At 37.0% G+C, this 27,898-nt stretch overlaps 1 protein-coding gene across 7 annotated transcripts in view; it reads right to left on the bottom strand.

Moving 5' to 3' along the window:
* The window catches only part of LOC127656351 (receptor-type tyrosine-protein phosphatase U-like), a 319,639-nt gene that overhangs the window by 18,669 nt on the left and 273,072 nt on the right, over nucleotides 1-27,898 (bottom strand). For 3 of the 7 annotated variants that reach the window (XM_052144640.1, XM_052144641.1, XM_052144645.1), the window contains 7 exons: nucleotides 23,812-23,884; nucleotides 23,545-23,621; nucleotides 16,299-16,316; nucleotides 11,372-11,408; nucleotides 9,285-9,382; nucleotides 6,035-6,151; nucleotides 96-250 (listed from right to left, as the gene is read on the bottom strand). In XM_052144640.1, the coding sequence (XP_052000600.1) occupies nucleotides 96-250; nucleotides 6,035-6,151; nucleotides 9,285-9,382; nucleotides 11,372-11,408; nucleotides 16,299-16,316; nucleotides 23,545-23,621; nucleotides 23,812-23,884 (575 nt within the window). The remainder of the gene's footprint in view (nucleotides 1-95; nucleotides 251-6,034; nucleotides 6,152-9,284; nucleotides 9,383-11,371; nucleotides 11,409-16,298; nucleotides 16,317-23,544; nucleotides 23,622-23,811; nucleotides 23,885-27,898) is intronic. The other 4 variants (XM_052144643.1, XM_052144646.1, XM_052144642.1 and 1 more) reach the window with 3 other exon arrangements.

Below are 27,898 nucleotides of genomic sequence, written 5' to 3'. Positions count from 1 at the left end.
CTAATGTGTGCTGGTGGTGCATAAAACAACCAACACATGTGGCTTGTGACATACATAGTGCATTTCAAATGGGTGTTGAATAAGGAGTTCTATACCTGCAGTGAACCACCACAGGTCCAGCATCAGGTGGCGTGGAAGTTTTGACCCGGCGAATGAAGGCTAGCAGACCTGTGGCATGGTATGGGACTCCGTGTTCAGGCCATGAAGTAAAGTGAAACTGGCAAACTTCATGCTTGGCAGAGTACCCCCTCTGAAAGACAAACACAATTCAGATTTTCAACACGAATCAATTTCTTATGGTTTTAGGTATCAAATTAATGTCATCGAATACAACATGTAAAACTGGACCATGTGTACATACAGAATGAAAACAGATATTAAGCCATATTGCCAACCAGATCCTGATTTTAGTTGTATTTTTGCCCTTTTGTGACTTTTATTTAAATGAACAATAAGATATAGGACAAGACATGTTGACTGATGTTGTTGACTGAGAGCAAGAAAAAAACATTGTTGGGCCTATGAAGTTCATGGTTGTATCCATGAATTGCAATATTTGGGACATAATAATGACATTTAACTTTTGTACTACTAACAATTTTGCAAAAATGGCCAATGTATAATCTGGGTCCAGAAGCAAAACCCATTGAGAACCAATGGAATATAGGATAAAAGCAAAAATTGGAGAACAGAATCATGAGTTTTTCCTCATGGCTAAGACAAGAGCGACTTAACTCTAATATTAGCAAAAACGACAATACAAAAAACTCTATTAGGAGCTTTGTGTTCCGCTCAGGGAAGGTGTGTCTGTTTACCCATTGGGGCACTTTTTTTTTTTTAAACTAAGCTGAGGAGCGTAAGAAGAGTTTAACAGCAAAAATGAAACTGTCAGCCGCATCCCTTTGCTTGCTTTTTATATACACAGGAGGAACGCTTCAGCAAGCCTGCCTGATGGTGACTACGAGAAGCCTATCCCTCACACACTTATCTTATACACACACGTGAACACACACACATCAATCCACCCACAGCCCCTGTTTTTGATTGACAGGGCTGCAGCAAACACAAAACTCACATTAAAGGCTGTCGACAGAGCTGCGCCATCACAAGCTAGAAAAAAGGAGGATAAGAGGGAGCTAATTTCAGTAAATGCACCCACATTCAGTCCTTGAGTTGTGCCATTGTATCAGAGAGTAGGAGAGAGACCAAGAATTAGAGAAAAAGATAATGAAAGAGAGAAGAATATATATGCACACACGCACACACACACACACACACACACACACACACACACACACACACACACACACACACACACACACACACACAGTGGCGGCCAAAATTTGGGAATAACGTACATATTTTGCTGTTTCAGAAGGAAATTCAAATGATCACAAAGTATAGTCAGGACATTACTGATTTAAAAAACAGCACCATCACTATTTGGAAAAAGTCATTTTTTATCAAATCTAGACAGGCCCCATTTCCAGCAGCATCACTCCAACACCTTATCCTTGAGTAATTATGCTAAATTGATAATTTGGTACTAGAAAATCAATTGCCATTATATCCAACACACAGTTGAAAGCGATTTGATTCATTAAATTAAGCTTAACATTATATTTGTGTTTTTTTTTTAGTTGCTACAGTATGCAATCGACTGGCATGTCTTAACGTCAATATTAAGTAAAAAATGGCAAAAATAAAAGAAACAGCTTTCTCTAGAAACTCTTTAGTCAATCATTGTTTTGAGGAATGAAGGCTATACAATGCTTGAAATTGCCAAAAAACTGAAGATTCCATACAAAGGTGTACACTACAGTCTTCAAAGAGAAAGGAAAACTGGCTCTAACAAGGACAGAAAGAGATGTGGAAGGCCAGATGTACAACTAATCAAGATGAGAAGTACATCAGTGTCTCTAGTTTGAGAAATGGATGCCTCACATGTCCTCAGCTGACAGCTTCATTGAATTCTACCTGCTCAACACCAGTTTCATGTACAATAGTTAAGAGAAGACTCAGGGGTGCAGGTCTTATGGGAAGAATTGCAAAGAAAAAGCCACTTTTGAAACAGAAAATCAAAAAGAAAAGTTTAGAGTGGGCAAAGAAACACAGACATTGGACAACAGAGAATTGGAAAAGATTGTTATGAATCTTAACCCCATTGAGCTTTTGTGGAATCAGCTAGACCAGTGTTTCCCAACTAGTGTGCCATGAAGGATTGTCAGGTGTGCCGTGGCAAATTGTAAAATTCCCAAAAATAAATAAATGCATGTTTTTTACACACACGTTTTTAAAATAAAAATTATAAAATTTATAAATTGATCAATTGTCACACATTATACATACATTTCTGCATATACATGGTGAAATTATTTATTTTTCACAGATAGGTTCAAGGGCCCAACAGTTGTGTCTTGGTGGTGTTGGGGCTTGAACCCCTGACCTTCTGTTCAGTAACCCAGAGCCTTAACCGCTGAGCCACCACTGCCCTAAAAACTGTCCAAATTTGTGAAGAGACACTGAATGTCTCATAATTTCTTTTAATTAAATATTACCTTATCGTTTTAGAATATTAGAGACCACAGTTATTGAACCACTTTAAATTCACCAAGAAAATGCTTAGACCTAAACATAAACGAGTCCTTTTATTACTGTATTTATTACTTTATTATGTTTATTGTGCACACCTCCCGCTTTTTTACATGGCAAACTCGTAAAATCGCCCCTCTGTGAAGCTTTCTGCCAATCTTGTCACGTGGAGGGCAATGCAGCGCTTGATGCTGGGTTCAGCCTCCAGAACCAAATTAAAACGGACTCGAGAAGTCGTCTGTCCGAGGCAAAGACGCAAAATCTAATGACAATTGCCTCAACATCATTCTCCCTTGATGCGTTTGATTACACACAGGCGAGCACCCAGTTGAAGTCGATACAGACCAGGAATAAGGTTTGAGTTGTCGATTGAGTTGTGTTCAGTTCATTAATTACATGTTTTGTTCATATTTTAATCGTATTTGTTTTTTGTAATATTGTGTTGTTCATATGTTGTGTTTTAGTGGCCTCCGCTGTCACTACGGGGAAAAAAACAATCATCTGCTTCGTGTGGTATCAAAATGACGGACGATAAGCAAATCTAACGCAAGCACTGTACGTGACTTGTTTTTTTCGTTGCACAGCCGAATTTCAAACATTACAAGTAAACATGCTACTAAGACGGCCAGAATACATGGACAAGTTCTTGAACAGGAAAAATATTGACGATGGTTCGCCTATGTGGGGTAGTGGTGTGCCGTCGAATGTTTTAGTCGTAAAAAGTGTGCCGTGGCAGAACAAAGGTTGGGAAACACTGAGCTAGACTGTAAGGTGCGTGAGAAGTGCCCGATAAGACAGCCACATCTATGGCAAGTGCTGCAGGAAGCGTGGGGTGAAATGTCACCTGAATATCTGGACAATCTGACAGTTAAAATGCCAATGATCTGCGAAGCTGTGTAGGATTTTTGGATGAGAACTCTTTGAACATTTTTTCAAATTGTAATAGTCATTTTTCACATTATTAATGTCCTGACTATACATTGTGATCAGTGCCACATTGGTGAATAAAAGTACCAATTTCTTTCCATAAGAGCAAAATCTGTACATTATTCCAAACTTTTGGCTGCCAGTATATATACACACACCGCTCAGCCACAACATTAAAACTACCTGCCTAATATTGTGTAGGTCCCCCTCATGCTGCCAAAACAGCACCAACCCGCATCTAAGAATAGGGTTCAGTTCCACAGAACTGCCGCTCACTGGATGTTTTAAAGTTTTTGTTTTGTTAACAAAAAACATCCAGTGAGTGGCAGTTCTGCGGATGAAAATGTCTTGTTGATGAGAGAGGTCAACCGAGAATGGCCAGACTGGTTCAAACTGACAGAGTCCACGGTAACTCAGATAACCGCACTGTACAATTGTGGTGAGAATATCATTTCAGAATACTATTCTGAGATGCATGTTGGTGCTGTTTTGGCAGCATGAGGGGGACCTACACAATATTAGGCAGGTGGTTTTAATGTTGTATCTTATTGATGTACATTATGTATATGTATATATATATATATATATATATATATATATAGAGAGAGAGAGAGAGAGAGAGAGAGAGAGAGAGAGAGAGAGAGAAATACTTAAGTTGAATAGCCCAGCATTAAGCGTTCTGAGATTAGGCAGATCTAATTCTTGAACAGACAGCTCAGTGGACCTCTGCTGGGTATCAGTCACTTCTCTTCATTTCATTTAAAGGGCTGTCACTCCAAATTCTCACCTAACATACTCACACAACAACTTCTTCTATACGAATCTGTTAGCATCATACCAATGCACAGACATATTCCACAAATTAAATGAGTGTTTATTAAACAGCACTCTGGAATAATTAATTCTGATTACTCAATTGCAGCATTCTGCAATGAAATAAATGTTTTTGAGATGTTACAGACATCACAGCTGATTTTCTGTAAAGCTGCTTTGGAACTGTGACTACGTTTCCATTCAAGGATTTTTTTGCGGGAAACGTTTTAACACATCAAAATAAAGGTGATGGAAACACATATTATCGCTAAAATGTCACAAATGTTGACATAATATTTTTCTGTTTATGTCGATACATCAAATGTCATGACAAAATTGGTTTGTTGATAAAACTGGCATTAACGCAAAAATGTAAAAATAAAAATAAAAAATTGGTTTGTTGATAAAACTGGCATAAACGACAAAAATTGCCAGCCAAATCCACTGTATTAAATTAATTACCAAATAAAAAAAAGCATTACATTAAAAAAATAATTACAGAACGAAAAAAAAAGTTTTTCTTTTAAACCTATATATGTCGTTTCTTTCCTCAAACTTAAATTAGCTTTACCCTGTTCTGTAGACGAAAACAGTCAGCTGAATGATGTTCTCAGAATGTTCTGCACTTTTTTCAAGACTATAAACTATCAGAACTCTTTGACCAATGCTGAGTTCACTTTCAGAAAATTAGCTTTTGAACATTTTAAAACGTTTAAATACTTTAAATCTAACCATATTTACATCGATTGATGGTCCTTATACTGAGACAGAAAGTTTCTCCCACTACTTGGTGCAGGTTGCCAGCTTGAACAGGACCATGACGATTTGCTTTCGGGTCGGAACCGGTGCCAACCTGCGATATGCCCAACATCAGGACCAATATTACAGTCCTATCAGAAGAGCAACTGCTCCCTTTTGATTGCAATTCCTCCTCTTCTGATTGCTTTTATTTGTAAAATGATAGTAAACTGGCTAATTTTAATGAATTGTCTCAATACGCTCCCCTTTTTACCAAAACTTTTGAGGAAAAAAATTACATCTGGGAGGCGAATTAGCAATAAACACACATTTCTGTATGGAATTGGCTTCAGAACAGATTTCTTTAGCGTTAAACCAAAACTTATGTGACAGAGTTTTTTTAGGCATGACGTCATCACGCACACTATTTTTATCGATAAAAGGCCTTTTGAATGGAAACTGGCAGAAGGCGGCAAATGTCGCAATTTAATTTTTTGTCAATTACAAAATAGCATGAAAGGTGGATGGAAACTAGGCTAATACAAAGCTATACAAATTATTTGACTTGATTTGACTTTTACGTTACAATGTTTTTTTTTCTACTTTGGCAACAAATCTCAGCGTTTTCTCTTTTGCACTGTCAAACAAACAAGTGATAGCTAGTGCTGAAGCATTTTACAAATCAGAAATTAGCATAATTAATCATCCAATAGCTGCTAACCGTGTTAAAATTAAAAATATAAGGACTGATTACCATTGCCTCAAGTCTGATAATCTGCAGCCTGAAACTGAACATGGCCTAGTGGTTAGAGCCTGTGTTCCGACACATTAAGCCATGGTGCTGGCTCGCATTATGATCCCCCCAACCACTGTTTGTTGTCATGCCTCTAATATCACTACCAATACAAATTTTATTGTGCATTGAAAAGGACTGAATGAGAGGCAGAGAGAAAGAGTCTTGTACCCGCTCCAGGGCGAAGGTTCGCACTGTGTACTCTGCCAGGGTTTCTGTCTTCAGCAGTGTAATCTTAATGTCTCCGTACATCTCAGACTCATCCGGCCAATATTTACAGCATTTCACCTGGAAAAACGAGCAAAAAAAAAATGTATTAAACATTTTAGTTAAGAAAAGACTGGAGGGCCACAATAGCTTTTTTCTGTAGCCTACTTTTACAGCACCAAAACGCTACTTAACCAACAACAGGGACATGCCATCCATATAAGCAAGGTAAGCAGTGGCTACCTAACAGAAGGGTGAAAAGAAAAATGACACTATGAAATTTAAATATAATTGTTTATATTAACTATTGTTTTCGTTCAAATTAGTCATCTTTCATCTTAGTTGAGGAGCACAGACAGTTATTCGTTTATAAGCTTTGGTGCCACCATCAGGTAGAAGTACTTTGTGTTATGCTTTCTCTAATTAAAAGCATTGTTTACCGCACTTTCGTTCAACACTGTATGATCATTCAAACAGAATCACGCCCGCTACTACAAATGGCCAAGGTAAGCATGCTTACCAAAATGTGTAAGCCAATCAGGAGCTCCTTCCTTCAGTCATGCTATCTGATAGGCTAGATATGTTTTGCGTTAACACATTCAAGTTCATGTAACTTATGCGTTATTAAGCGCTACAATTTATATAGTGTAAGCATCGGCCACCTACACAGATTTCGCAAAGTTGAAATCAAAACTTCAACAAGCGGGCAAAGTGATGATGTTAATTTGCAAGGAGAGGCGCATGGTATTGTGTAAAACAAAAAGGTAAGTTAATATAGTTTTAAAAAAATGGTGTTATTGATACTAGGTCATAGATGCTAGGTCATTGTTTCTGGTGAATTGGTGATCTGGTAGTCACGTCCTTCTTGTGTTTTAGTCTGTCTGTTTTATAGTTCTAACACTAGGGCACAATGTAGGGCACAAATATTGAGGTATGTAGACTGCCATGTCTACGTTTGTGATGAGGAGGCTAAAGGCTACAACCCCTAGTGTCAGTCGCTAGTATGCCTCTCCCATCACGCACTGCACGTTTGTGGAGAACCTTATGTTATGATTGTGACGAGGAGGAGGGCGTGGCCGGGCCGTGATGTAGCTGATCAGCTGGAGAGTGAGATAAGGGGAAGCCGGAGACGCTGGTTCGAGAGAGAGCGAGAGAGACGCACGTGGCCGCGTTGCATGTGTGTCTGTTCGTTTATGTTTTATGTTGTGTTTTATCATTAAATTTTATTGTTACTGTTCAGCCGGTTCCCGCCTCCTTGCCCATCCTTATAATGTTAAAACGTTATATTTGCCTTGTGCATTCAGGTTAATATTACGGTCTTTGGTGGTCAGATTAGTTAACTGCTGCTGTCCATTCCAGTGTTTCTGAACTGTTGGAAGAGTGACGTGTAAGGCCTATGATGTTGAAACTACTGTAGTACCGGTAATTGGCAATCTTTTCTTTTTGCTATATGTCAAAACAAGCTCTTCTGGCACTAAAGTTCATTGTATGACAATATTATGACAATGAGAAATATTACTGTCTTGAGTTTAAAACGATTTGGTCATGAAGTTCACCATTGTGACATAATTGTTTCCATTGACTGGTGGGTTCTAGCAACAATTTACGTCAATTACATTTCTGTGACATTACACTCGCTCATATAATGTGTTTTATGGCACAGCGTTTAATAATTTGTATTAAAAAATCTTTGATACTTGCCCAGTCTCAAAGCCCACGGCACATGCCAGACCAACAAGATACACGAATGGAGTCCTAGTGTACAGTAAACTGTGTTTATTTTTGCACAGCTATTACTGTTACACAAACTGTTATATTTATTGGACCTAAGCCATCATCCATTTATCCCTGCCGTTCACAGCTTTTATCATAAAAAGGTAAAGTGTCTTTTTCATAATAGAGCCACAATTTCACAAGAGGGCAGGGACAGGCTGTTAAGAGTTCTCTGTTGCAGCAGAAACTGTCTCTGTAGCACTGAAGGGGCCTGATGCCAGCATGGAAAGGAAAATAAAAGAGAATTATGTCAGAGAAGAAATAAAGGGGGTTTAGAAATGCTGAAACGAGTGGGCCACAAAAGAGCAAAATGCATCACGAGTGTGAAAATTCTACAGGAACGAAATTATGGCTATTTCAATCCTTCTTTTGTGGTTGACATTAATATAGTATTTATATAACAACATAACTGTAAACTGTACTGTATTGTACTGCCCTTACAAATAAAGTATTTTGGCGGTACCATGGTAGAGTGATATATATACTGTACCATTGCATTGAATCACTACCATATTCATATATCATCGTATTTACATAATACTCAAGGGTACTTCAAAGAACACCACTGTATTACTATGGTACATTTTCAAAAATGCATGGTATTAGCATGAGTGGTGCTTGTCTGTGCAAATGTTGCCAACACAATGCTAGAGTAATGTGGGTGGTTACCAGGGAATTACTATGTAGTTGCTAAGTTAATTTAAGTGGTTTAAAAGCATGTTGCAATGTGATTGGTATGGTGCTTATGGTGGTTTCTACATGGTTGTTAGGTGACTGTTTACTGGCCCAAGTAAATAAAGCAAAGCCTATGGGATTTGGTTTTATTTATTTAAATGTTTTCATCACATTTCATCACACATCAGGTGAAAATCAAGTTTTATACCTTAGAAAAAGAATAGCACACCTCTCCTCAACAAATCAATTTGACAACATACATATCCACCACTCAAACAGGCCTAGTAATTTTTACATTTACATTTATGTATTTGGCAGACGCTTATATCCAAAGCGACTTACAGTGCACTTATTACAGGGACAATCCCCCCAGAGCAACCTGGAGTTAAGTGCCTTGCTCAAGGACACAATGGTGGTGGCTGTGGGGATTGGACCACCAAAATTCTATAATGCATCGAAGTTTAGAACTTATGGTTAGGGGTTTGTTTAAACCACCAACACCAAATATGAGCAATAATAAAAGTGGGTTTTCAAAAATACTTTTAAAGTTAGTTTTGTTTCAAAGCAGAAAGTGTGGATGTTGATGACTGTAATGAATAGGAAGTGATGTATTTATAATTAATTTTCATATCATATCCAAGTACTGTACACACAGACACATTCACCCACAACACACAAACAAACATGGTGAACTGACTGTGCATGAAGGGCTTTTGTGAACAGGTTTATGGGTTAGTGTGAACATGAGGAAGATTCTAGAACATACCCTGCCCACCTCCACTAGCTTAGTGATCATGACGATACTGAAGCAGTTCTCTTGCCAAACCATCCTCCAGAAGTCATACACCATCTCCTGCTTGGGCCCTGTAAACAAAAACACACACACATATTCAGTGAATGGCAGCCAGTGCTCTGCACAGTGGGTTTAATTTACCAAGTGTCATTGCATGTTATAAGACAGTTCAGTAATGCAGAGGCTCATGGAGAGTAATTCAATAGCAGACATTTCTGGTGAATGGAGCAGCTTTTAACCTCAGCAGGATGTGGCTCTCTGATAGAAAGAGCTAATTTCTCCCATCAATTGCCACTGCCTAGAAATTCAATTAGGGCGAAGACAGACAAGCCACAAACATGTAATGATTTATTTATGGGAGATCTGAAACCATGAAAGAAGAGGGTGACCTTGTTTTAATAGGTTGAGAAAAGGGATAAGGGAAAGTTTGTCTGATATTTCTCCCTCTCTCTCACATACACACACATACTTGGATATCTAAATGGTTTTCTTGCCTTGTGTGTATGTATATGTTATGTCTTTGTCAGATGTTTGTTTGATTGTTGGTTTGCTGTAATTCGACTGTATTTTTTATGTATATATATATATATATATGTAATTTTAGTCTTTTTTAGGGTGACTTTTAACATCTGTCCTGGGACTGCAGACGAAAAATAGCCTTCTGGCTAATTCTGGCATATTGGCAGCAATGTTAATTAATATGCACTGTCCCTGTAATAATAAAATAAAAAAATAAATGATTGCCTATTTAAATGTGGATCCCATAGACTTCTATTGTTTTTGTATAAAGCTAATCATAATTAGTATAGAATTTTTTTTTCTCCAAATAAGGATATCCCCAAATGTCCCTAAAGAGAGGTTTTGTCAGATTTAGCTAACTTCAAAGGACACTTTTGGCACCAAACTATTGTTGAGTACATGCACACACAAGATGCATCCAAATCATATACATCTGCACTATTCTATGACATATTTTTAGTAGAAAAATACTGCGAGTCGTGTGTTCCAACCTAAAAATGCAACAAAAAGAAGAGTACTTTGAGTACCGGATTATCTTCTTCTACAACCGAAATAATGTTTTGTGGAAGCTGGATTCATCATACACTCAGTGGTCACTGCTTACACATTACTTGGCCATGATGCTGGCTTGACAAAATAATTGTAATTAATGGTGAATGTGCCAACTATCGCAAATGTGAACTGAATGGTTTAAAATCACCCCACGCTGTGTGCATATGCACATTATTAGTGATATAAGTGTAGGACTAAGGTTGGCTAATGTGCTTAAAGGCAACACATCATGTGCGTTGAAACAAATTCCATTAACTGAAAAACAGTGAACACTTCCATTCTTCCATGTAGTAAAAAGTTGTTAGTATTCCATTTAAGATGATACTACATTTTGAAAGTTAATACACTAGATGGCTGAGTGCACAGTGTATATAATGCATAATTTGAGACAAAGCTACACAACCATATATTTCTAATGGTTCATATTAATCTAATATTAAATACTACAGACTAACCGACACCCTTTTGATGAAAAACATAATTTGACATTTTTAGAATAAGCAACAGTATTTGCTTTATTTACTAAATCATTATCCAATTGAAGATGTCCCTGAATGTCCCCAAGGGAGGTTTTGTCAGATTTAGCTCACTTTTGTGGACAATTGTGTCACCAAACTAAGCTCACAAACACGCATGCACGCACGCACGCACGTGCACACACACACACATAGATCTGTCCAGGATAAGTCTTCTCTCCCCCCAAGGTCCTTCAAGTATTGTGCTGCTTGTGTTGATGGGGGTCTCAGGTTATAAGACATCAGGTGGTAACCACCACACCATCTCTGTTCGCACACCTCCTCTACAATTTCATTGCCCTTAACTCATTACATTCCATCTGTAAGAGTGTTTTCCAAGGGTTTCACTCACACACACACAGACTAAAGAGAGGGAAGTATGAGGCTCTCCCCATGGGATTGCACGATGCCAGACAGAACCACATAAACAAACACACATCCATCCACAAGTCCTGACCAGACAATGATACTCACCCTGAGTGGCGATGAAGTGGTTGGATCGATGGTAACCCTAAAAGAAAGAGAGAGATGTAACGTGCTGTGTAAGCCATCAGTGTCCTAGAAAAAACTTTATCTGTCTGTCTTTTCACTTCTTTGCATCTCCTAGTCCTAAAGAGTATAACTGTTCTTCAGAGGTCCAAGGTCTTGGCTTCAACCATTACACTGGGGCCCATAAATGTCACCACAATCCTCCTCCCATTTACACATTTATAAAATGTCATAATGTCCATTACTAATATCTACTGTGAAAGTTTATCTATTAATAGTAGTTAAACTAATTTCAAGCTGTCCTTTGAAAAAGTAATCAGCGGCACCAGATGTTACATATAAAAGTTAGCGAGATTGAAATTATTAGGGCCATTTGCTTGTTACATTGTATTATACATTTTTTCATTGCACAAAAAAAGAAAATAGAGCGAGAGCATCAAATTGAACCAATAAATTTAAAGCTTGAAGTATATAATTTCTGTGCCACCACCACTACCAAATGGAATTGCAAATATAAACTTTCAAAACAGCTTTCTGAATACACCCCCCATTTGTCATTGGTCAAAAATAGAAATAGTCCTACACACAACTCAAGCCATTAGTTGAATGATTTCTAAGTCTTTCTAGCAAGTCAGTCAACTGGCGGCCATCTTTGGAATGCTCAGGAATGGGCAGCTATGTTTCTATGTAAACAAGTGGCATTTAAGAGCAGCTCCTCTGTACTTGAATGTGGATAGATGGAACTCTCCAAAACGGTTGGTCAAGAAAGAAAATGTTTCCAATCAGCAGTAAAATCTGACAATACTGGAATCATAAAATGTGCTTCTTTACCTCAGATTATGCTAAAAAAAAAAAAATAAAAAGCAATTTCCCCGGCTTGTATAGCTAATGCGCATGCACGTTCTCGGGTTTATTGACAGGCGATGTCTGTTTCTAAAAGGTAATTGGCTCTTTAATCTGTAAGGCGGGACTTCCTTTCTATATTTTTAGACCGTTCAGCATTCCAATTTCTTCCATTCATTTTAATAGAAGTGCCCAGTCTCTGCTAAATAGTCTCTGGTAATGTTGTTGGGGCGGGTCTAAGTGGGTCACTCAAAACAAACTGAGCAATTTTCATAGTGTCACGGAAACATAGTGCTTAGAGTTTTTGAGAAAATGTACCAATGAATGTGTGACGAGGAGGAGGAAGGGGCCGTGACTACACACGCCGGCCCAGAATTGGGCTAATCAGCCGAGGATTAGTAGGGATTAGTACAGCGGAACATGGCAGTTTGGGAGAAAGAGAGCCACATGCAGCTGCCATGTGTGTGTGTTTATGCTTTTGTGTCTTTCTGTTAAAGTTCCTTTTAAAATATTACTTTGATTGTTCAGCCGGTTCCCACCTCCTCCTCTCCCATTTTAACCATGTTACAGAATGGCTTACTTACAGTTGTCTCTGCATATTAAGCTGGGATAGGAGAACATATTTTAACACAGAAAAAGTTTTAAACTACAAAAAAATAAAAAATAAATAAACAAATAAAATTTAAAACAAAATTCTAGATACTATTACACATAAACAGTGATGTTTTAGCATTTGTTATGGTACACTGCTACTTGTTTGGGAAAACAAAATTGCTTGAAATAGCTACTCTATTTTGAAAACTAAAAGAGAACTGAAAAAAAATATTGTTATGCTACTAGCATTGCTACATTTCATTTGTTATTCCCTAATACTAGTAATGTCACCACTAACTTTGAAGCACCAGAAACAAACAAACACAAAGGCGCTCTGGTATAAGAGTAATACAGCTCTTCCAAGACATAAACCAAATTACAGAGGAGATCTGTCCCCCACACAATCCCCCCATTAAGTGTCGTTTCAAAATTAGAAAGGAACTCAAGAAACATTTCAAAACATGGAATGTATTCATCAAAGCTGAGCCTTTTCAAAGAACTACCTGGGGAGGCTCCCAAAAAGTGGATCTGTTTTAATTACAAAGACGGTAGAGAAATAATAGGGACATGTTGTCTTATTGTCCTGCATTTACTGCATTTAATTATTGCTGCATTATAGAGCATAGCAGATGTCTACTACACTCTAGATTGGGCCTAGCTATTTCCTCTTCACTCTACAGACAAACATGGAAATGGAGATAAAACAAGAAATGGTAGGGCATATGTTGTTGTTGTTTGCTTTCAAAGGAATTAAACTGGCAAAGTCTAAAGGGTTTGGAGAGAACATGGCATTTTCTTTTCAAACTTAACTGGTCTAAAAGAGTTTTGGTGTGCTGATACAGACCTACATACATTTACAGAAGTGGCATGATTGTTTATTATTTATAAATTCACTATTACTTCGACCTCAACTCTCCCATATTGTGTACCTGGGTGTTGATTGATCAGCAAACTAAACTAAACTGAAAACCAAACCACTGAAAATTATTATTATTATTATAATTGTTTTTTTTAATTGTGGAAAAATCTTTTCAATGTTTTTATTGGTTTAAAGATCAACATCTAGGTACACATATTGAACGGACTGTGCTTCCATCCATCATAGCTTTGTTTTGTTCATTTAGCTTAAATTAAACATGAAGTTTACTTTGATTAACGTCTATGGTCTTCTGTATGTCTCAATATAGATCTCTTATTGTTACTTAGTGAGACAACCACATCCAAAGAGCAAAATACACTAACAGTATGTAGGTATTTAAAACATATAAATAAACAAATTTGTGAAACAGGATTGTTATTGCACTGATGGTAGGGATAGTCCTGCTGGAGGAAATTTGAGTTATGTGTCTTGCTCAAGGGCATGACATTAATAGGGGATTTCAGTAATGATCCAGATCGTGGGTCGCTCTATCAGCCATCAAATTTGTGATGATTGTATCACCAGCCCAAAACTGTAAACATCCCAATGCTGAAGAAATGTGGCCATTTATCAAGATGGTGATACATCATGCTTAAAAGCTTAATATTTAATGGATGATTTAAAAATAGCAGGAAAGTTCACAAGACGAAGAAGCTCATTAAATGAAAAAGACAATACAAATGCTAAAGCACAACACTGAACAACTTTGCAACAGCATCTGAACATACTGAAATTATGTTATAAATGTGATTCATACAAAGACTGTGTGACTATTAATGAGTCAAGACATCAGAATGTTTTACAAATGGTTTCTGAATGTTTTATGAATGAAAGTCTCTCTAATTAGTCACACTTTCAATACCTTTTCAAATAAACCAATTAACTTTGAAGTGTTACATAATGAAACAATGTTCATACAAATAGTTAGAGTAGTATCAAATGTCATGAAACATGGATTAACTTATGTTGGCTTGAGTAGGAGTAATAACTCCAAGAGCTTTTAAGCTATGTCCACCAAACTCGACACAGTCCATCATGCAGTTCTGAACGTTTTATCTTTTCTAACTGATAAGGCTTAGGGTTTTTAATCTGACTTACGTATGGAAAATCTAACAGTATCTATCTGTTTGTCTGTCTAGAAAAACCCCTAGAAATTACCTATTAACACCATACCTATCTGTCTTTCCAGCCTTCAATTACGTTTGGCTGCAGTTTCCCATTGAAATGTCCAACGGAGGGTGCCAAGAACAAGTGAAATTTTCTTGTAATCAGACATGGTTTTTAAGGTGAATATTAGAGTGAAGTTTTAATTGGTAAAATGTACCTTCCTTACCTAAAACATTGGCCTAAACCATTAGCGTCATAAAAGATAAATGAGAGGTTAACATAACAGACATACTACCTTAAACCAAAACCTTAACCTTGTCTATAGTGTTTTAAAAGCAAATTCGACAAGAAAAGCATATTTACTTAAGCAACCATGTCATTTCTTTCTCTTCACAATCACTCTGAGCATCATTAGACGGGCTCAAGGCTCAATCTCCGAGTCCAAAGCCCAACACTTTATCAGGTGAGCTACCGTGAATGCTAATTAAATAAACGTGTTAAGATATCTTAACATAGCAGGGTCTGAGTAATAGAGAGAAAAAAATAAGAGTTTATAAAGTCACAAACAGCTTTAGAACCTGTGATTTGTGTGAAAGTGAATAAAACGCCTCTAGTGTAAATTTCACCAGGAACCTGCAGCAAAACATTGAAAGCGGCACGTAAAACTCAGTTTGCAGAAATGTAGTTATAGTCTGTCAATGTATATGACATTTTTTAAACTTCTTTAAACTTAAAGCCAAAATCAAGCCAAAATCAAAACCTTTTCTAGTTTATGTTCATATTTGTATGTATATGACCTTTATATCATCATGTATTTTTTATTTTACTGATTGTACTACAGTTATTATAAAGTCATTCCTTTTCATTTTCATACATTAAATGTCAAGACATTTAAGAGGTGAAGGCTGGACTAAGTACTAATTTTGGCTTCCTGTCTGTACTGTAACATTCTTCAGATTTAAATGTCTGAACTTCAGCAAAGTCAGAGAACAACAGTCTGCTGAAGTGTAGGTGTAATTCATCTATAAGAAGTTCATGAATTCAAAAGTTGAAAGGTCACAGGGTTGAGTTCACTCTCATAGACTGCAGACGAAAAGTGCATAAGCAACTCCCTTTGCAGAAAGAATTATCCCTGTCCTCTAACTCCCCTCTCTCTCTTTCTCCGAATGTGTGTTTGATAAAGAGTTGGAGTGAAAAGGTGAGGATTTTTTATGATACTGTAAAATCCAGGTACCTGTAAATAATACAAATAAATGAAACCCATCAGATGGAACCTGAAATTTTTATGCGTCCACTTTTAGGGATGAACATAAAGGAGATTTCTGTGCCACAGAGCTGCTCTTCCTAATGTTTAAATAATACAAACAGAGCAATGCCATGACACAGAAAGATGAGGAAGAGAGAGTAGAGGGGGAATAGAGAGAAAAGAAAGAGCTGTGAAATACTTACTTCCCTGTTTATCCGAATCTACAGGGTCCAAAGTCGAAGAGGTGGGGAGGGGGGTAGAAAAAGAAAAGACAGAGTCTAGTTAATGAGAGGCTGAAGTGTGCTAGAGAATTAACAGATCACAGGCAGACAGAGAAAGAAAGAGAGAAAGAATCAGAGGAAGAGAAAAAGAAAAGAGACTTGTGTTAGCCAGCTAAGCTCTACGTATGCCAGGAGACAGACAATAGAAATGGAGGCATAGCTGTATTTTAGATGTGAAGTTGGGTGGAAATTGTGTGTGTGCACAAATATAACCTTAAATGATCTCATTCGTTATTGAGTAAGTTAACAGAGCGCATGCTCCTCTATTGGGCTGATACAAGAGGCATTCAAAGGAAAGGACAGCAATGAATGGAAGTAAATGCATTATAAAACAGAGCTGCACACACTTTAATATGGCCCCTAATAGCACCTAATCACTGTCAGATTTACCAAACAACAGCAAAATCCAGGCCCCATTCATTATGGTCTGTTTTGGAAATTTTGTTCTTTGCCACTCAAGGCCAACATAAAATTGAAAAACGATTACCTACTAAAATTAGCTGTTTTTTTTAGTGATATTTGTCTGCTTAATATTGCACATAAAACTAAATATTACATCCAAGAATTACTGAATCACTTGCTAACTCACTATCTATCTATCTATCTATCTATAGACTATTTCAAATACGTTTTTTTACTTTTATTTTTTAATTTCTTTCATAAGGAAATAATGGTACAAAACCCTAAGTGCTACACATCCTTAAAGCATTCCACACAGAATAAAAACAACATGATCAAGCAACTCACTTATTGCATCAAAAGAACCAGACAGTCAAGGCTAAATACTGTATGTCTGGGAGTATGTCTGCTTGTTGCCAGGTGAAAACAATTCTCTTTTTAATTAGCAAATATTTTATTTCCTCCACAAAAGTCTACCTTTTGTTTTAAACCTTGTTCATGTCTCTTAAAGCCGAAGTATGACATTTCTGCACCACTAGCACAACCAAACCGAATTGCAAAAATAAACGTTGTTTTCAAAACAGCTTTCTTAATATGCCCCCCATATGCTGTTGGTCAAACAAAGTGATAGTCCCACCCCAACTCTATCTATTGTTTGAGTAACTTTGTTGGGGCGGTTTTTGAGAAAATGTACCTTTGAATGGCTTACCAATAGTTGTCTCTGCATATTAAAGGGGTCATGACATGAGGAAACGAATTGTCCTTGATCTTTTGACATATTTTAGTTTCAGAACCGAAAACTTCCTCCTGAATAGAAAAAGAGCATTTATTTAAAACAAGCTGCAAAAGCAGCTCGTCTTGAATTTGTGGAACTTGTGACGTCACAAGGACCAAATACATCTGCATATGCAACACCTGTTTTTCCGTCATTGCACCCTTGACCCCCGCCCACTGGTGTGCAGTCAGTCAAAGAGATGAAGAGCAGAGAGATGGACCTGTCATGGGAGATTCATCCTAAGTGAACTTACACAGGACACCAGAACATGCATAAACATGATGTCTTTGACCACTTGATGCATATATTGGGCCGCATTTAAAAGACGAAGTGTCAAGCATAGGTGAATTACAGATTAGGCCAATTGGTGTGGCCCTGGGCTGCAAGTAGTGGTCGACCGATATATCACTGAGGCAGATAAATCGGATGATGCCGATAATTTAAAAAACTCAGAATACCGTCTGATTTATCCAATGAATTTTCCCATTTGGCCTATTTGTTTCTTGAGGGTGCCAAAATCACCTGCTTGCATGTGAAGCGACTGAGACACGTAAACAACCAGTCATGGTTCGCTTTGTTGTAATGTGCCATCGTGTTACTACAATAATAGACCAGTGTGCAGCACAGTCTCATTTAAATGGTCTGCATATCAGTGTTGTGGCAGACGCATTTGAGCTCATTATGTTAAAGTGCTTAACTATTTCATTTTCCCTCTCTCCTCAACAGTTCCCTGAAACATTTAATTGTCTTGTCTAATGATAAAAATGCCAATATGAATAAAACTAATATCATACTGTATACCGTCTGCAAATATGCGCATATCTTGTTTAAACAGATATAATAAATGAACCTCACAAAACTTGAGCCGATCCAGCATCCTGTGGAGCGCTCATTTATTTACCTCTAAAGCACATATTCTATCAGCCTCTCCTCAGCAGTTCCCTATCAATACTTTAACTTTCTTTTCTAATGATAAAAGGCAAATATCAATAAAACTTCTATAATATACCATTTGCAAATACGCAGATATCTTGTTTAAACAGATGTAGTTCACAAACCTCATGAAAATCCAGCGTTTTCTTCCCATCGATGCTCATCTAATATATTCCTGTGAAGCACGTAGTCTGTCAGCAAGAATCAAAACTTCAGGATCAGAAGTTCCTCTGATTAACAAATCATGACGGTCAGTCCGTGACAATCCAAGCAGGTGATCCATGCCATTTAAACTGTCAGAAGATTGCTGCTCATCTGCATGAGATGAGTGCAACTTCAAAGTAAAAGCACTTCACTTGTGCTATAAGTTATGGGATCAATTCCATGCCACATATATTTGCAAAAATATAAAGTATTGCAAAATAAAATAAAGTTTTGCAAAACAAAAAAGTATTGAGCAAACAAAAAAAAAAAATTTAAAACAAAAATTAAGTATCACAAACGTAAAATAAAGTATCGAGAGAAAAAAAGAAAGTTTTGCAAACAAAAATAAAGAATTGCAAAATATAAATAAAATATAGCAAAAATCAAGATGTAATTAATTGCAAAAATCAATGACTGTTGTAAAATAATCTAAAGATCTTTTATCCTTTTTTATCTCTGCAACAGATTTTTAGGCAGCAATGATTTTGCCACACATCTTTTTCTTTGCAACGCTCCTTTTAATCTGCATTTCCATCACGTGTGAGCTCGTGATACCGTTTTGCCTTTGCGCTTCACTTTTCTCTGCGTTTCACTTTATGGCACTGTTTTGACGTGGGGGTGGAGTCAGGGGATTGGGGCGTGTACAACGGGCTCAGTGATGCCTCTCTGGAAGTTACGTCATTAGCTTGAGACACGGATCAAACATCATGGCTGAGCACAGGCATGCAGGTGGATCTCAGGTATATAAAGTTGATTGTTTCCTTTTATTTAATTAGCATTAAATGTGCTTTAACAGCGTTTGCTTCAGATAAATAAGTTAGAGATCAGTTAAAGCGGTGGATTTATTAGCCATACTCGCTAACATAGCCAGCATCTGCAGTTTATTCTCTCTCAATTGATTGGACTATTGATTGAGTCTTATGTTTATTTTATAGATTATAATTGTCTATACCATAGTATGTTGTCTTCTAAAAAAATGTAAACTCCATATTTAGATGTAACATTATCACTGTTAAAGGAGACAATAAATAGATTACAAATAAAAAGTTAAACGATCGTAACAAACGTGCATGTGTTCTGTCTTTAAAAATAAAGTTTTGAAATATAAAATGTTCACATCCCCTATATTCTTAACCCTGCGTTATACAGCTATGTGGCATGGGGGGCGTGGTCGTGTGTCGGTCTGCGGGAGAGAGAGAGCGGTAAGGCTTGTCACCTGGTTTGTAATTATCTCTAACACCTGTGTCTTGTTGTAGTGATACGGAGAAAGACATTTAAAGGGACGCCAAGTGTCGAGAGGGAGAGGATCCAGAAAGCTCCACAGACTGAGTGCGATATTGTTTTGTTTATGTTTACATTTCTACGGCGGTGACCGTCTTATGTTCGTGAAAGAAATTAAAGTGCTGATTTCAAACCTGCTTCGCTGTCTCCTGACTCCTCCATTGCTCAACGAACCTGTTCACAAGCTACTTAAGTTCTTACAATGCTCACAGTAGCTAAATGTAGGTGTATCTAGGTCATCTCATGTAATGATTTGCTATGTCACATTTAGCAGAGAGAATATCCAGATGTCGTGACGAATCTTATTAGTGTTCTGACTCAAAGCTTCGGTCATATTCAGGCAGCTCAGGGTCAGCAGCTACAACAACAACAACAGCTTTCTCCTGCTGTTTCTCTGCCTCGAGTAGAGCAGGATATAACCAGGTTATCGGCACCTACTCTTAAGAATCAATCTGTTAAATTTGTTTTGCTTTTGCACAATTAACATTATAAGTGATGTTCTTTTATTGTTTGTAGATCGTTTCCTGGGATGCTTATTTGTTACGATCGTTTAACTTTTTATTTGTAATCTATTTATTGTCTCCTTTAACAGTGATAATGTAACATCTATTTATATATTTTTAAATATGGAGTTTACATTTTTTTAGAAGACAACATACTATGGTATAGACAATTATAATCTATAAAATAAACATAAGAATCAATCAATAGTCCAATCAATTGAGAGAGAATAAACTGCAGATGCTGGCTATGTTAGCGAGAATGGCTAATAAATCCACCGCTTTAACTGATCTCTAGCTTCTTTATCTGAAGCAAACGCTGTTAAAGCACATTTAATGCTAATTAAATAAAAGGAAACAATTTTTTTTTTTTTTATTGAACACCAAGAACAGAACAAAAAACAGAATGTACATCTACAATGGCATTGGTAAGTACAGGTAAATGAGTATTAAGCAAGGCACATATCAGTTAAAATAAATAAATTAAATGTATAAAATAAAAAATACAAATACAGAGGGGTCTCTTTATTCCTCTTTTAAGAGCTCAAGGTCTCCTATTATTCCAGCCAATTTCTGGGCCTTTTTACTTCACATACATTCCAACGCTGGAAAGAAATTACAAATCAATTCTCTTTTAAATACAGAAAAATAAGGTTTCGTCTTCATACATTTGGACTTATGAATGAAAAATGTGCCCAGTATCAACATTACATTAATAAGAAATTCATTTCTTTTCTCGTCCAACAGCACTCCAAACATAACATGTTTCCTAGCAAAAGTGGGCAGTGAGTGAATCTTAGATTCCAACCAATAAGACATATTTTCCCAAAAAGTATTTGAAGAAAAACAAGAAAAAGTACAGGCATTTTCTTCAAAATTAAACCGTTGTCTTAAAAATTCACTTGACGGGTATACCCCATTGAATATTTTAAAATGAGTTTCCTTAAACAATCAACTTTATATACCTGAGATCCACCTGCACGCCTGTGCTCAGCCATGACGTTTGATCCGTGTCTCAAGCTAATGACGTAACTTCCAGAGAGGCATCACTGAGCCCGTTGTACACGCCCCAATCCCCTGACTCCACCCCCTCGTCAAAACAGTGCCATAAAGTGAAACGCAGAGAAAAGTGAAGCGCAAAGGCAAAACGGTATCACGAGCTCACACATGATGGAAATGCAGATTAAAAGGAGCGTTGCAAAGAAAAAGATGTGTGGCAAAATCATTGCTGCCTAAAAATCTGTTGCAGAGATAAAAAAGGATAAAAGATCTTTAGATTATTTTACAACAGTCATTGATTTTTGCAATTAATTACATCTTGGTTTTTGCTATATTTTATTTATATTTTGCAATTCTTTATTTTTGTTTGCAAAACATTCTTTTTTCTCTCGATACTTTATTTTACGTTTGTGATACTTAATTTTTGTTTTAAATTTTTTTTTTTTTGTTTGCTCAATACTTTTTTTGTTTTGCAAAACTTTATTTTATTTTGCAATACTTTATATTTTTGCAAATATATGTGGCATGGAATTGATTCTATAATAAGTAATGTCTTATTCACTATGCAAAAATTGCGATTGCTAATGTGGACATGCCACCCATGGTTGCTGGACTACGGTGTTATTTCCTTCTTCCTAATATATCAACAATTTCTTCATGTGCAAATAAATTACTAAAATGTAATGACTAAACAGAAATCAGAAGAATCTACCATTTTAAATTCAATATCATTTTTTTTTTTATAATTTTTTACAGTTAAAGTTTAGTGTGAAATTGAGTAAATATAGTGCTAAATTAGCACTATATTTACTCAATAAGCATAATTTTATGTTAAGCTATTTACTATATTAAATTTTGTCGTATATAGGCATTGTATTGGTCTATCGCTCACCATGCTCTCTGTATTTTGTCATCAGCCATTAAAACCATATCAGTAGACCACTATCCGCAAGGTCTCTTGGCCCATCAACTTTGAAAACAAATGTTTATATATGCTTAAATATGCAGACTTTTCTCATGATATTTACGTGAACACGACAATATTTTAGCAATTCAAAATGTACATGCTGTATATCACGTTTAGGAGGTGCTTAGACCAAAACCAAGCGTTTCAGACAGAGGGCCAGAGACAGGGTGCAAAATTACTAATTTATGACTGTTTTAATGCAAAAAAAAAAACTTTACTAACATTATCAGTAGACCTCAGGGAAGATAATAAAACTATATTCATGACCCCTTTAAGCTGGACAGGAAAAAAGTATTTTAACATAGAAAAAGTTGCATACTTCAGCTTTAAAGAAAAGGAGCAGAGAGGGTCATTATGGAGGGGATGTTCACCTTGGTACCCTGGGCCAGCTGCTGAGTGGCAGGATTAGAAAGGGCAAGGTTTATAGGAAAACAGTTTCAGCTGGTATAGAAGACCATCTGCCTCTTTTCAAAAAGGATAGGTCAAATAAAATAAAAATGGTCTCATCATTTACTCATGTTTTTCCAAACAACATGCAACACAAAAGGAGATATCAGGGATAATGTTAGCCTAAGTCACCATTCACTTTCATTGTATGGAAAAACAGTGCAATGAAAGTGAATAGTGACAAAGGCTAAAATTCTGCCTGACATCTCCTGTGTTCTATGGACAAAGTCTTACAGGTATGAGTCAACATGAGGGTGATTAAATGATTTAATAATGAAATAATTTGTATTCCTGTGTAAACTAACTATTAAAAGGGCATGCAGATACAAGCACTTCACCACACATGTCATCAGGCTACAAATCTGACCACATTATCTCGGAAATAAAATGTTTGGTAGTTCAGATTCACAAGAACACGAGTAACAAGCAACAGACTCTCAGATGCCACTAAAAGTTTTTTATCAAAGACAGAATAAAGGCCTCAAGAACTTCTCTATCAAACTAATATGGATTCTCTTTTGTACTCTTAGGCCACATGTGACGTGCCTTGAGAAAGTAGAGTGTCTACAAATATTTGACAGACTCAATGGGAGCTACATAATAGCAAAAACAGTGTGAATTTTTGTGTCTTTGGCTGAGGAGGGAGTGTGACCACTGACTTACATCGATGTAATTGGCATTGATGTAGTCGGAGTTGGGATCCCCGAGCAGTGGGTGCAATTTCACCCTGTGGCGGTCATCTGAAACACAAAGACAATCACATGAGTATACATTCTCTTGTAAGCACAGCAAAGCTTTACATTATCAGACATTCTAAAACTGAAGAGATTTGAAATGTTCATTCAGTGTAATTGATTATTTCTAAAAGCCACACTTTCCAATTAGTAATAATATTATTATATGTATGTAATGACTGAACAAAGGACTCACAGCCCATCAGGGTATCACATCTTCCTTTAGTTTTATCCTTTTTCTTACTGATATCCCAGCCATCAAAGAAGCTCTAAAAACATATGATAAAATCAAGAGAGGGGGGGGGGCATTTCTGTGAGTGACAAGAAATACAGTGCTTTCAGAAAGTATTCAGACCCCACATTATGTTGCAGCCTTATGCTAAAATGCTTTCAATTATTATATATATTTTTTCACATCAATCTACACTCCATCCCCCATAATGACAAAGCGAAAACCAACTCCGCAAATTTATTAACAAGAAAAAAATGAAATATCATATTGACATAAGTATCCAGACTCTTAACTCAGTACTGAAGTGGTGGTGGCGTAGTGGTCTAAAGCACATAACTGGTAATCAGAATGTCGCTAGTTCGATCCCAACAGCCACCACCATTGTGTCCTTGAGAAAGGCACTTAAATCCAGGTTGCTCCGGGGGATTTCCCCTGTAATAAGTGCACTGTAAGTCGCTTTGGATAAAAGTGTCCGTCAAATGCATAAATGTAAATAAATGTACTTAGTTGAAGCACCTTTGGCAGCGATTACAAGTCTTTTAAGGTATGATGCTACAAGCTTTGCATGCCTTAATTTGGGGATTTTCTGCCGTTCCTTTCTGCAGATCCTCTCAAACTCTGTCAGGTTGGATGGTGACCGTCGGTGGACATCCATTTTCAGGTCTCTCCAGAGATGTTTGATTGGGTTTAAGTCCGGGTCATTGTCTTGTTGGAAGGTGAACCTTTGTTCCAGTCTGAGGTCCTTAGTGCTGTGGACCAGGTTTTCAGTAAGTATATCTATGTATTTTGCTGCATGTAGCTTTCCTTCAACCCTGACCAGCCCCCGAGTCCCTGCCGCTAAAAATGATGCTACCACCACCAACCAAGCGGTGCCTGGTTTCCTCTAGACATGACACTTGGAATTGAGGCCAAACAGTTCAATCTTTGTTTCACCAGACCAGAGAATCTTGTTTCTCACAGTCTGAGAGTCCTTTAGGTGCTTTTTTATGTGTCTTGCACTGAGGAGAGACTTACGTCAGGACACTCTGCCATAAAGCCCAGATCGGTGGAGTGTTGCAGTGATGGTTGTCCTTCTGAAAGTATCTCCCATCTCCACACATCATCCCTGGAGCTCAACCATAGTGACCATCGGGTTCTTGGCCACCTCTCTTACCAAGGCACTTCTCCCCTGATTACTCAGTTTGGCAGGACGGCCAGCCCTAGGAAGAGTCCTGGTTGTTCCAAACGTCTTCCATTTAAGAATTATGTAGGCCATTGTGCTCTTGGGAACCTTCAATGCAGCCGAAATGTCTTTGCAGCCTTCCTCAAATCTGTGCCTTGACACAATCCAATCCTGAGCTCTTCAGGCAGTTCTTCTGACCTCATGGTTGGTTTTGCTCTGATATGAATTTTCAGCTTTAAGACCTTATATAGACAGGTGTGTGCATTTCCAAATCATGTCCAATCAATTGAATTTGCCACATGTGGACTCCAATCAAAGTGTAGAAACATCTCAAAGATGATAAAAAAAAATGGGATGCATCTGAGCTAAATTTTATGCGTCATAGCAAAGGGTTTGAATACTTATGTCAATGTGATATTTCCGTTTTTTACTTTTTAATACATTTTAAAAGTTACCAAAAATCTGTTTTTGCTTTGTTATTATAGGGGTATGGAGTGACATTGCAGAGCTCCAAAAAGGACCATAGAAATTGTAAATATGACTTGTGTACTATATATTGTCCTCTGATGCCATACAGTAGCCACATCATAACTCTTGAATATGTGCAAGTGCAAGGTTTTCAGTGAATAATGACTTATATTTTAGTTTGCTCCACACACAAAACTATCAAATGGCTTTAGGAGAATTACAGTATATAACACACTAGTCATATGGCGCTTATTTGTCAGACAAGTTTACGAATGCCTTGGGTTGTTGGTGACAAGTGAGAAACATCCCTGTAAGAGACAATAGCTTGAAATGTGTAATAATGAGACATGGATGTTAAACTGCTGTAAGAAATATTGAAACTGTTTTCTCTTGTAGAATTGATCACAATAAAACATCTAACCATATGAGAAAGTCGAATTTCATGCACGTAATATTTAAAGTCTCAAATTCCACATGTAATTGGAAAAGTGAAGATAAACTAAATATGGCTGTGGCAGGGCGGAGGGCGAGGCCGGGTCGTGATCTTACACACCCGGTCTACACAATTAGCCTAATACGGGACCGGGTGTGTAGAATCACGACCCGACCCTGCCCTCCACCCTGCCACATTGGCATTTTCAACGCGAGTTCTCTACAATGTAAAACTTTTGTTTTCCATGATATATATCTGAGCGACAATTAGACTGTTTGTTCTTGACTGAAACTTGGCTTGGCTCAGATGTTGATGCATCTCTCATTGAGGCCTCTCCACCAGATTATATACATTTCTACAAAAGTTTCACCATGGCAAGAAGGGCGGTGGGATAGTCACTATTTTAAACCAGTCTTTTTCCTGTAAGGAAGTTGTTTTTTGGTGATTTTAACATTTTATCTTATAATGTAAAGGTCCCTACAGAGAGGATGAATAAGAAACATTATCTTAATGCGTCGACTCCAGCAATGTTTGTGAATATGGTTCAACATCAGTCAATATACAATTAAATGCTTACAGTACATGAAAATGTTAATAGATTCAATATTTTGATTAAACCAACTCTAGATGCTCCAGTAAAAATAAAAAAATAATGCTTTGGAGAAATAAGTGCACTTGTCACTTTAAGAGAGAACACCGCAGAGTGGAGTGTCTCTGGCAGAAAACAAATGAACTGTTCACTGCTAAATTCTTATGAATCAAATTCTGGACTACATCAATGCTGTACGTTCTGAACGGCAGTCAATTTATTCCAAGATAATAATGAATAGTAACAAACCCAGTGTGCTTTTTTTCTACTATAGTTCGCCTTTTAAATCACAACACCTCAGATAGTTTCTTTTGATAGTCTATGTCAGCCCTCTGTATCAATGCGTGATGGATTAGTTTTATTTAATTTAAAATAGCTCATATCAGATCCAATATTATGCACTATAGTAACATTGCATCCAGAGAAAAAGAAAATCCATTGCAATTTACAATGAACATCTTCAGCATAATAAATAAAGAGCAGCTTTTGCAAATAATATCAGAGTTAAAATGCTCTACATGCTCTCTTGACCCTTTTCCCACAAATTTTTTGAAGAATCGCTGACTGCCTGATTGATGATGTTCTTGATATTGTAAATTGACATTAGAAATTGGTGATTTTCCAAATGCCCTTAAATGTGCTGTTGTGCAACCACTACTTAAGAAAAGCAACCTAGATCCTACTGATCTCAATCATTTTAGACCCATTTCAAATTTACCATTTTTAAAGATGCACTATGTGATTAAACTATGATTAAACCACTGGAGTGATATAGGTTACTTTTATGCTGCCTTTATGTGCTTTTTGGACTTTAATTTTGGACTTATTTAAAAAAAAATCTTAATTTCTGTTCAGCAGAAAAAAGAAAATCATACACATCTTGGATGGCATGAGGCTGAGTAAATGTAAAATAAATGTTTGGGTAAACAATCCCTTTAATTATGAATAACCAGCATATTTCTTACATGCCTTTTTCAAAGGTATACACACATTACTGAAACAATTACACTCTGGGGGGTGGGTGGGTGGGTTGTCTCACATAACCCAAAGTTTTGATAGTCTTTATACAGAACACTAACGTTTGTGATGTATTTAGTGATACACATAATGACAGTCCTTATGCTGTGTCGTGAACTTTGCATGATCGATTTCAGATACGAGGATCAGAATCGCAGAGTATGGTTGCTATGGTTACCCCTGCAAGCGAACACATTTCGGCTCAGTTAAACTTAATCAGAATATAGTGGTTATTAAAATTTAAACTGTTTTATGCATGCACTTTTTAAAACCCCCAAAATCATGTAGGGATGTACTTGCAGTCCACTGTGAAATAAAGCTTATGAAACTCAGACACAAAGACACTGACCTCAAAACACACACAGTGTCACTATGTCCAGGA

Source organism: Xyrauchen texanus, chromosome 15, assembly GCF_025860055.1.
Source record: "Xyrauchen texanus isolate HMW12.3.18 chromosome 15, RBS_HiC_50CHRs, whole genome shotgun sequence".
Taxonomy (NCBI): Eukaryota; Metazoa; Chordata; class Actinopteri; order Cypriniformes; family Catostomidae; genus Xyrauchen; species Xyrauchen texanus.
The sequence above is the reverse complement of the archived record's forward strand: the minus strand, read 5'-3'. Positions and strand labels throughout refer to the sequence as shown.